This window comes from Dipodomys spectabilis, unplaced genomic scaffold (genome assembly GCF_019054845.1).
Source record: "Dipodomys spectabilis isolate Male_0828 unplaced genomic scaffold, ASM1905484v1 ptg000045l, whole genome shotgun sequence".
Taxonomy (NCBI): Eukaryota; Metazoa; Chordata; class Mammalia; order Rodentia; family Heteromyidae; genus Dipodomys; species Dipodomys spectabilis.
In genome coordinates this window covers 1,365,737-1,377,810 of record NW_024870722.1, presented here as the reverse complement: position 1 = coordinate 1,377,810, position 12,074 = coordinate 1,365,737, and the positions used below count along the sequence as shown (strand labels likewise).

Below are 12,074 nucleotides of genomic sequence, written 5' to 3'. Positions count from 1 at the left end.
AGGAACAAAAGTCTATGAGATTCTTATCTACAATTAACCCCAAAAAGCCAGAAGTGGAGGTATGGCTCAAGTGATAGAGTACCATCCTTGAGTAAAAAAGCAAAGGGACAGCACTCAGGCCCTGAGTACAAGACCCAGTACTGTGCTGTCTCTGTCTCCACACACACACACACACACACACACACACACACACACACACACGCGTGTGTGCACATACACATACATCCTTGAAAAACAAAATTATCTAGACTGAAACTATATTCACTTTTAACTAACAAACTCTTTATAATTCTTGCTGAGCAGTTTAATCCAGTGATCCTTCTATCCCAGTTGGGAGTAACCTGAAATTTTCAGATGATAAGTAGCCTCAGTTCTAACTTATCCAGAAATACAGTGTACACTGAATTTGCCCCCCTGAGTCTTTGGGGGACAGGGAGCCTAAGGATGGTTACTGAGCAGGCCTGGGCAATGTGAGAGAGAAGTAGCTTCCTCCAAGAACAAAATCAAACACAGAAAAACCTGGGAAATGCATGCCTGTCTTCTAAATTACACTTTCCACCTACTGAGATCCTTTATTCTCTGTCAGCTGCAGACACCACGTGGGAATCCTTCATTCTGGAATTTTTAGGCAGAGTCCTTCACATTAGAGACAACCTGTTTCATTTAATCATTTTTCTTCTGCCTTGTCTGCTTTTCCTGCCAAGCCCACTCAGGAAATATTTAATATAAAACACAACACAACAGCATTTTTAAACCAGGGGTGGTGGTGACTCACGTCTATAATCCTAACTACTCAGGAGGCTGAGATCTGAGGATGACAGTTTGAAGCTAGCTGGGGCAAGAAAATCCAGGAAACGTATCTCTAATTAATGAAGTGGAGCTGTGTGGCTCAAGTGGTAGAGTGCTAGCCTTGAGCAAAAAGGCTCAGGAACAGCACCTAGGTCCTGAGTTCAAGCCCTAGGACCAGCACAAACAAACCACAATGACAACAACAACAAAAACCTACTATATAATTTTAAAACTTTTAAAAAATACATTCAGTCTCAGAAAAAGATTGAGTGTGATCTTACATGTGGCAGATACCTTGTAAGTATTTGTTGAATAAAAAAGTTTGTATCTTTTCTGTTGCAACATATTCAAAATCATCAACAAACTCATAATTGCTGCTAACATTTGTTGACCTAGGAATTGTTTTCCATCTGCTTTAGTCTTCTCCAAAGCCCTCTGAGGTCGAGGCACTTTGCCCCAACTAACAGATAATCCAATGCTCAGAAAATAATTTAGACAATTAGCTAACCATTTGTCTACCTGGGATTTGAATTTAAGTGATCTATTCTTATGCACTGTATTATTTAATTCTTATGCAGTATTTAAAAGGATCAAAATTATGATTTTTTGACAAACCAATATACCATAGAATATCACACTATACCTAATGATGTCACTGCAATGAGATATTTCTGTGTAAATGCATTGTCCTTGTCCAAAATCTATGCACTCATAAACTTGTGAGATGTCATAAGAGTTAGCAATGCCATCTACAGTCACTGAGGTAAACCTTAAGCAGAGACTGAGCTGAAATGGACTCACACTGAGGCCATCAGATGGTTAGGGCTCCTAACACTTCACTGGATTAATGAAATACACAGGCTTTTCAAATCTTTCATTTACAAATTATGTTGCAAATTATGTATCAATACATTCAACCTGTATGTTCCATGTTGGAAGAGGTAGTTACTTAAATAGCAAAGATACACAATGCCAACGAGGCTTAACTGACTGGGAAACAAGAGGGCATCTGTCATGGAAATATTTGATGTATTTCAGTTGAAATTGTAAAGCACACAGAACTGACCTAGAGTAGAAAGGTCCCATGTTTTGACTCCTCAGTCTGATGTCTTTCAAATCCTTCTTTCTCTATGTTTTTGAAGGATTTAGAAAAATATGACAACAAAGAGGTGGAGGAATTTGTTTAGTTACAAAACAAAACAAACAGAACATTTTTTTTTTCCAAGAGAGGTCCCTGGGGGCCAGTGTTGGTTCTGATCTTTATCTCTATTTAAGAAACTTCAGAGCTCTGACCTGAGGCACTGGGCTGCTTAAGCATCAAAGAGGGAGGGCTCATGTACCAGGCACTAAATATTTCACATGATTTCCACCAGAGGCTGAGACCAAGAACAGCCTATTATGATGCCATTAGTGAAAAGAAGTCTCTAATCATGTAGGTCAGAATTTCTTTTTAAAGTAACATATAGATGGATATATGTAATATATATATATATATATATATATATATATATACAATTATTCTATTAAAATTTATCCCATCATTCAAATTGTAATCCGAATGAATTAAAAGGGTGCCAACCTTTGCAGACCGTGAAACAATGCAAGTTATTTCAACAGACAGTTACTCTACTTTTAATGAAGATTGGATACATTTTTTTCCCAATCAACAATGATTATGATTGCACCTGAGTGCTTATATACAAGCAGACTCTTTGCATGAAATTGTAAAATACTTTCAAAGAATATGCTGTCTAATGGATAAAGGGGTTCCAAAATATCTAAATCCAAAAGTATCAAAGGGTACAAACACTGACTTAAAACCTGTCTTAACATTTGACCCCCTGGGGCAAACATGAGCTTTGCTATTAGCAAAGAAAGCCAAGCATGCCTGGCTAATTGACTGATCTCAAAGCTGGCTTTGCTTCCCATGACTGCCCTTTGGGAATGTAAAGCCTGGGTGTCTTTCACCCTCCCTGCTTTCCTTTAGGTCCATTTGGTAACATTCCTCAGTAAATAACTAAACAGTCTTTCAAGTAACTGAAAATGAATAAAGATGTCTTGTTTGAGGCAAAAGCAACAGCGTAACACATGTTTTACTGATCTTCATGAAATATCTCATTTAGAATCCATACATGTGTGGAAAACACAAAAGAAAAGTGTAATTATTCCCTTCCACATTTTCAGAATGCGAATTAAGAGAATTAGAGGAAGAATAAATGGAATAGTTGGAGTAGTCCCACTATTCACTGATGATTGAGATATGGAACCATTTGCTAAGCAGATCGAATATTTTACCTTGCTGTTTTTGCAAATAGGAATTGTAAATACATTTATTTCCTTTTCATTATAGTCATATCCACACATACAAAAGCAGCACAATTTGATAATGCCGCCTCTCATAGGAGAAATCTGTTTAAATCATTAACCTGTCAGTCAAAAGCAATGGAAAATTACTCCATTTCTTTTTGGAATTATTTCTGAAGAAGTCAAACTCAAGGTCATTATTATTATATATTGTGATTGAACTGTATCCAAACCAAGGGAATATGAATCCACAACAACAGTCAATCTAACTTTTATAATCATGATATATAACAAAGACATTTTTTGGAATGATGATTAATAATTGAAACCTAATATACTTTGAAATTCACATTTTATGTTTGATTAGAATTGTCAATTTAAAGTACCTTTTGTCTCCTGCAATTTAAATTAAGTGATTTTTTCACTAAATATTTTGATGGCTCCTATTATATCAACTCTAAGAAAGTACATAGAAAAAGGTTATAAATATCTATTATCTACACAAATATCCATGACACTGGACATATTCATTTCAGAAAATATTCACGGAATATTTTCTGAATACTAAGTAGACTTAGACTTAGAAATGAATGTAATTCAAACCAAGAGTTGCAATTCATTCCCCAGAGGCAGCAAGAACAGTAGGAAAAACAGACCTAGTTTTACAATCCCGCCTCAGAACTTAGCTAGCTCTTTTTCCTTAATCAATTTTCTCAACCATAAAATGGGGTTAACATCATGCAGTATTTTCTGTTGTTGTTGAAATATAAAATACTGCATTCTGAGCCAGGCACCAGTGGCGCACACTTGTAATTTTAGCTACTCAGGAGGCTGAGATAGGGGCAGCCCAGGTAGACAAATAAGAGATCCAATTCCAATAAATAAAGAATAATTCCAATAAATAAATCAAGAAGTGGTAACTTGAGTGGTATAGTACCAACCTTGAGGAAAAAACTAAGGAAGAATACAAGGCACCGAGTTAAAGCCCCAGTAGTAGTATGCACCTGTATGTGCACACACATATGCACACACACACATGTGCATGTGCATGCACACACACAAAAAACACTACGATATAATACTTGATATAATGCTTAACTTGATCATAAAATCCTTGTCTATTGTGTGAATGAAGCATGATCTACTTGCATATAGACTCGCCATTTACGGCTAGTAGAACACATTAATGTACTTAATATTAAAACTAGCTTTTTGTATATATTTTTATAAAAATACAGTATAGAAGGGTTACAGTTACATAAGTAAGGTAATGAGTACATTTCCTATTGAGCATTGTTACTTCCTCCTTTATTCTTCCCCTACCATCCCTTTCCTCCTCACCACCTCAACTCCTCCCCCTCTCAAAGTTATAATCATCTCTTTAAGCTAAGAAATTTTCCCATCTAGTTTGAGGGATCACAATATTGATCTAAATCAAGAGGTAGATGGCCTAGATAATAGGGAAAAAATAAAAAGCTCTTCCAGAGTCATTAAGTTCAATAGTCCACCATCTCAAGTGTGATTCTCACCTCCAGTAGAAATAGTGCAGCACCTAAAAGAATAATTCCTCAGTGTATGATGCAAATGCTTGGTATCTAATGTATACTAGGGCATGATGGAGAAAGACAACCTAGAGTTCACGGAGATCAAACAAAAGCAATTGGAAATGTTAGCAAGGCATTAAATCATTTAATTATGTCAGAATGGCGGGAAGTACACAACAAACAAAACCTGATTCATGACTTTGGGCGAAACGTCTTTCCTTTATCCCTCATATTATAATACAGGAGGTTCATGGATCCCTTTAGGGGCTCTTCTCAGTTTCCCATGTCTCCTCAGAGTACATAGTCCTCAGAATCCCAGCTCTGGCCAGTGGTTTTCCAAACTCCCTTCAGAATCAAGGAAGGGGAAGGAATGCCTTTCCTCTCTTGGCTGATTCTGATGCATCTCAAAGGACTGACGTGAATAACACTAGAATTTTTAATCCCACAGTCTTCCATACCCATGTCTGGTTATTATGCAAATAAGAAGTTTTGCCTGTGAGCTGTGAATTCCTGCCAGTTTCTACCTGCTTTTACAAAAAAGCTAATGAGGACATGGACTTCCCCTCCCAATAGCCCAGGTCTTCTTTCATAATCTTTGACTCTCTCTCCCCACTAAGAAGATAACTTCTGCATTTTTTTTGCTGAGACTCTCCTGAGTTTCTTGCGTGTCATAAGCTCCCTCCACATTGTCCTGCCTTTAGGCCTCTAATCAAGGCCACTCTGAGTTTGGCCTCTAGACCTTAGTGATCTCATGAAATGTGTTTGTCTGTATCTGGTTCAAGGTCAGAGTACAAACATCTCAGCTGAGGAGATGTGTAACTTTTTATCTCACTGTGACAAAATTCTTGACAGGATAACTTAAAGGACGGAGGGATTTATTTCAGTTCATGGTTTCAGAGGAATCTCAGTCCATAGCACTTGTGTCTATTAGTGAAGCAATAATGAGTCTGTGGTCAAGGAACATCATGGTGGTGGGAGCCTGTGGAGAAGGAAGTTATTGTTTAATTGTGGTGGGTGAGAGGCAGAGGGTGAGGAAGGGCCTGGGCCCAGATACCCACCTCCTAAAGTTTCTAGAACCTCCCAAAATAGCTATCAGCTGAAGATGAAGCATTCAACAAGGAATCTGAGGGGGACATGTCATATTCCAACCATAACAAGAGACTCGAAGGACTGGGATTATGGGAGACTGGCTCTCTTTTACCTGTGACTGAATAATGTATCTTTAATTTCCTCAAGATGATGTTTTTCCTTGTGGAGGAGGAAGATGAAAATGATACCTATTGGACTCGGTATACATGAAACTGCTACCCTATTAATTTAGCACAGTCACATTTTCAACCTCCCAGAGCTTTGTTTTCCCGTTAAATTCTGCCTTCTATCCAGCAGATCACTCCAAGGGGTGGGATCTCTTTGGATGTTGATCTTCCTCCTTTGGGTCAGCAATACATCTCTCCAGTAAATATATTGAATCTACCAAATTAAAAGAGCACTAAGCCAGGCATCTGTAGCTCACACCTAGCTACTCAGGAGGTTGAGATCTGATGATTGCTGTTTGAAGCCAGCCCAGGCAGGAAAGTTCTTAAGACTCACACCTCCAATTAACTACCCAAAAAGTTAAAGGTGGATCTGTGGCTGAAGTGGTAGAGCACTAGCTTTGAGCAAAAATAGCTCATCAGGATCATCACATACACAAAAAAAGAGCAATGTATACAGTGCCTATTGCTCATGCCTATAAATCCTTAATACTCAAGAGACTAAGATCTGAGGATCACAATTAAAGGCAGCCCCGACAGGCAGGTCTGTGAGATTCGTATCTCCAATTAACCAGCAAAAAGTCAGAAGTGGAGGTGTGGCTTAAGTAGTTGGGTGCTAACCTTGAGTGAAAAAGCTAAGGGACACACAGTGTGAGACCCTGAGTTCAAGCCCCAGTACCCGCACAAAATAATGAAAAAAGAAGAAGAAAGAGAGAAGAGAAAGAATGAAAAAAGAGAAGAAGGAAGGTAGGAAGGAAGGAAGGAAGGAAGGAAGGAAGGAAGGAAGGAAGGAAGGAAGGAAGGAAGGAAGGAAGGAAGGAAGGAAGGGAGGGAGGGAGGGAGGGAGGACAGGAGGGAGGGAGGGAGGACAGGAGTGAGGGAGGGAGGGAGGACAGGAGGGAGGGAGGACAAAAAAAAAACCCCATTTTCACTGTATTTGATGTTGGTATAATTTGTTGAGGGGAAGGGAAAAACCAAATTGTTTAAATAGGGATACAGGTGGACCCATTGCAACAATGAGATGTACAAGACGTTATGTAGAAAAACGAACTTTACAACTTTGGTGGCCGAGGGGGGGGGAACAAAGGAGGAGGCAACAATGCTTGATAAGAAATGTACTCATTATCATGCCCATGTAATTGTAACCCCTCTGTACAGTATTTTCACAATAAAAAAAGAAAAAAATACAGCAATCCCTTATAAATGGAAGATGTTCCTTTATTATGTAAGCCAAAAACTTTCAACTCTCAAGTTTATAGTCTATGATTTCTAAGATAGATACTGATTACTCTTAAGATTCTCTAGTTTATATACTGACTTAAACACTGGTATGCCCCTTAGCTTGGAAAGTGTATCTTCTAATTTCCTTTGCATGTTGTGTGGTATTGAGTTGGCTGTGACTTGCATCATTACTCAGTTTTGCAGATGTGAGAGTCCTCTGACCCAAGCCTCAGGAAACCTCAGAAGACAAGAAACAGCCAAGAGCAGATGTGTCTACAGTACTAACACAGATCTATGTGCACGCAGGATCTCTATCAAGCTTATGTACAAAGACTAAAAATCAGGACTTTTACGTATAGTACTTCATGATTTTAGATTTTATAAAGCATGGTGTTATTCTTGCTCTAAATATAGTTTCTCTATTTTTATGACATTAGGAAATTATTGTCACTATAACATTGCGAATCTGTCTGTCTAAATATTAAATAATGCTTTCAGGTCATGGGAAATTGAAGAAAGATTCCCATACTAAGATGTAGCAAACGTAAGAGTTTACAAACGGCCTTATAACAAAATTAGTGAAAGTCAACTTTTTTTGGTGTTGCTTAAACTCATTCTTAAAATGTAAAACTAAACGGAAAGCAGGGGGAAAGCACACACAAAAAAATGAGTGGACTGAAGCTACAGTGTGATCTGAGCACACATCGAGAAAGATATTTGAGTCTTCCAGTCAGAATAATGATCATATACCATAATCCTTAGTAAATGGCATCATTTAAAATTTAGGTCAGGGATTAATGAGAAAAAGTGTTATTTATACAGTTTCTGTGATAGGAAAATCATGGCTGTGTTATGAAAAAAAAAAGATAAAACGAGAACCAAAATCTCTTCATTAAGTATCATCTGTTAATTATCTTTCTGAAAGAAGTAATTATCCCTGTGGCCTAAGTTTCAGAAATGAAAATGCGTTACTTGAATGCTCTTGGCTTATGTTAACTTATAGTAAATGTTCATAACACATACATGCTCATTTTTGGAAGTTAGAGAAATGACCTTCAGCTCTTTAGCTATTTTTTCCCAACACTTCTGTTTGGGGCATAGTGGTCGACTCATATGAAAAGATATTAAAAGTTGTTTTATGTTGTTTTTATTAGTACTAGTACTAGTATTAGTATTAATAGTATATTATTACTTTCAGCAGTGTCTTGAACCCAGAGCTTCATGCATGCTACTATGTAAATACTCTTCTACTGGGCTATAATCCCCAGTCCCATAGTAGGCCTTCACTTTCCTATCAATAATTTATCTTACCAAAGAAAACAGCTATGCCATTGCCCCTTAGTTCTGTAGATGACCTGGTCTTGCATAAAAGCACAAAATGAAGTCTCAGCAGCTCTCTGAATTACATTATTTGCAAATCATTTTCACTTGGGAAATTTAGACAGTGCACCTTGGGAAAAATTACTGGAAAAATTCTATTCCCTGTGTTTTGGGCACTCAAGCATACATTTCAGATACAGATAGACGATCCTTCACTTATGTGAGGTTACATCCTGAAAAACCATTACAGGCTGAAAATGTTGCTAAGTCAAAAATGCACTTACTGTACCCAACCTTTCAAGTGTCCTTATTTAGCCAACACAGCATGCTGTAGTGTCAGTAGTTTGCCCTTAGTAATGCAGGGCTGCTGGCTGCTGCAGCCCTTACCATTGCAGCCCAGTCTCCAGCCTAACACCAGCCTGGGAAAAGGTCCAAATCCCAACTAATATCTTTGTATTACAGATCGCTTCCTCCTACTGTGAAGTTGGAAAATCTTAAATTGAACCATTCTAGCCAATGACTCTGTACTACTCTGTACTAGGAAAATACTTGAAAAGCAACCTTAAATCATAAAAATCACTAATATCAATGGTATATACATAATGTAGTGGATCTTGAAATGTTCAAGGTACACAGTATGATTAAGTTATCTTAGAGAATTATAAAACTTTTAAGAAAACATCCAAACATCACAGAATATTTAATCCAGGGCCAAATATGTAGGAAGCAGGCCTTTAGAAATACCACCACATTGTGATAATTGTGTGCTATTCAAATTCCAACAAAAAGTGATTTTCACAAACCTAGCATCTGTAATCCTTGGGTGGTAATGCAAATAGAGGGGGTAGAAATACTTGCACCTTACTTCCTGCCACTTTTCTGCAAGAGTGACAGCAAACCTCCCAGACTGTATCTGGTCCTTCCATAAATCTTGGCTCTCTAGGGTTTAGAGCTGTGTAGAGCTTTCTGTGAAACAGGTTAAGACCAAAAAGCAAGAGCCCTGGTTAATGTCCAGCCTAGGGCTCTGTGAATCTCAAGCATACCAAGCTCTCAAGACCATCCTCTCCTTAGTTTGTGTATCAGGAACTTTCATATCTATATTTAGGAACTTTGCTCATTTCAGCTGTTGTATGTATTTATACAAAGTGTTCCGAAATATCCAATCACCTACCAAGTGCATGGTTGCAAACTTCTTTCTCACAGCTAAGAAAAACTGGTCTCTTCGTTGCTGGGCTGCAGTCATCCAACACAGGGTAGAGAAAGGACTACACTTCCTGTTTCTCAAAGCTAAGGGTGGGATAGGGAAGGCACACAACCTGTGCTTATTATTCTGAAAGGAGACTGCTAATCTACTGATGGTAAAATGATGGCACAACTCAAGCACGGGTAAAGTCAGTAAACAATATTTTACTGAAACATTTCATTACACAGAAAATCTGCCTGAAGTGTAAAGTTACTGTCTTACACAAGGAGGAGGACAGATCCATTTGCAAAGACTAACATGAATACAATAAATATGGGGTTTACATACTAATTTATACACAGAAACTGCCCCACGGCCATAAAAATTTATATTTAACAGTGCAACATATAATTTAATCATTTGATTTATTTGACTGGTTCTTCTTACTAAACACAAATAACTACCTGGTTTTCATATACATATATAACATTTTTATGCATATAGATATTCAACAATCTGTACAGTGTCTAAACGTAAAACTCCTAAAAGGCACAATTGTCTATACAACATATACAAAAACGGCTGGAGCTGACACAAAAACAATTATTGGTCAAAAGTTCATGATTGCACAAAGATTAGTCATGAGTTCATGTCAGAAAAATGTGCTTTAAGGAAAAGAGGGTTTTAAAAAGAAACCTTTAAGTGTTATTTTTTTTTAAAAAAAATGATAAAAGATAAAAAATAAACCACTAGGTTGCGATCACGAGCCTGTCCTCGTCTTCATCGCTGCTCACGTCGCTGAAGTGCACCGCGGGCGGCCTGCTGGGTGGGGCTGGAGGCCTGTGAACCTGCCTGTCTGGAGAGAGAGTGCGCAGCCCCGACGGCTTTCCCAGGGCTTGAGCCTTCTGCAGTGCCCCTGGCACAGGCAAGGACGTGAGCTCGGGCGTGGGCTTGGTGTGGTTCCCCAGGATGGCCCTCTCAGAGTCCGCTTTACTTGCGCCATCGAGCCTTGCTTGGTCACCTGCAGGGGCCGATGGACCCAGGACTTTCTTTGCATTTTCCTGCAGGACTTTAGCTGACCCCCGAGGAGACTCAGTCCTGCTGACCTGGCTTAAACTGGCTGCAGGCGTCTGCTTGGGCTGCATCTCGGCTGCTTTGCTGTGGGCAGCTGGAACTTCAGAAGCTCCGGAGGCTTCCACGGTTACCTGGCCGACTGAGGGAATCAGGGTTGGCAAGGCTATGTTCAGGATCTGGAGCCCAGGAATGTGCGCTGGAGGGGCAGGACTGCTTTGGGAAGGAGGGTTCGCAGTCAACACCTGCAGTCCCACGGCGTTGAGAGCAAGTCCTGGGGAGTGGACCTGTGGGGTGATGTTGGTGTTGGCGAGACCTACAATATTGACGGTTTCCATGCTTAGTGAGGTGAGGGACTGCAGGCTGGAGGTTGCTAGGTTCTGAAGGCCCGGCACACGGATTTGGCCAATGGGAAAACATGGCACAACACTGCTCAATTCAGGTACTCCAGGAGGATTTGTCGTACCGGCCACTTCCGTGATGGTGTCCCCAGGAGTGCCTGTGGTCCTGTGAATGACGCTGACGGCAGGGATGGTGAGCTGCACGGGCCCGGCCTGAATGGGTACAAAGGTGGAGTAGGTGAGGCCAGCGGGCACCACGTGGATCCCCCCCACTGGAACCATGTTGTACGGAGTCCTTGATTGCTGCTGGGAATGCAGGGGGAGGTGGCTGAACAAGTGTGTCTGGGGAGAAGGCAGGCCTGGAGGTGGGTGAGGGGTGGTCTGCTGCTTCTGGTCTTGAGTGTCAGGATGAGGTAAGGCAGGAGAGATTGCAATGCTGGCTGCGGGCTGCGGGCTGAGCTCCACTGTGGCAGGAGAAAGTCTTACCAATGGCATGTCCTAAAAGACAAGAGAGGAAAATGAGCCTGGCCTGGAAGAGTATCCCAAATCGCTGAGGTAAAAGGTTACTGCTCAGTCTCTTCTTCAAAAGGAGGTAAAAACACATGTCATTTGCAGCAACTTCGTTTCATTATGTTTTGATTTAGAAATACATTTCCAATTAGAAAAAAAAACAACCCTCTGTTGTATTGTTAAATTTCTTCCTTTTCCAGTAAAAAAAGTGGAACACATCTTGCATGGAACTTTCCTAAACATCACCACATTTTATACTAAAATATGTATAGAATTTACCTAAATTATACTGATTTCATCTGGAGTAGAGAAATCTAAGCTTATATATATATTTTTTTCTTTTTCTTTCTTTTTTTTTTTGGCATGTCCTGGAGTTTGAACTCTGGGCCTGGGTTTTTTGCTCAAGGTTAGTGCTCTACCACTTGAGCCACAGCACCATTTCCAGCTTTTTCTGGGTACTTATTGGAGATAAGAGTCTCACTGACTTTCCTGCCCAGGCTAGCTTCAAACTCTGCCCAGGCTAGCTTCAAACTCTGAT

The 12,074-nt window shown here is 39.7% G+C and overlaps 1 protein-coding gene across 2 annotated transcripts in view; it reads right to left on the bottom strand.

Moving 5' to 3' along the window:
* Window positions 1-10,332: 10,332 nt before the first annotated feature.
* Window positions 10,333-12,074, bottom strand: part of Hivep1 (HIVEP zinc finger 1) — a 121,562-nt gene continuing 119,820 nt past the window's right edge. For both annotated transcript variants that reach the window (XM_042678537.1, XM_042678538.1), the window contains one exon: window positions 10,333-11,524. In XM_042678537.1, coding sequence (XP_042534471.1) covers window positions 10,364-11,524 — 1,161 coding nt within the window. In that variant the 3' untranslated portion in view covers window positions 10,333-10,363. The remainder of the gene's footprint in view (window positions 11,525-12,074) is intronic.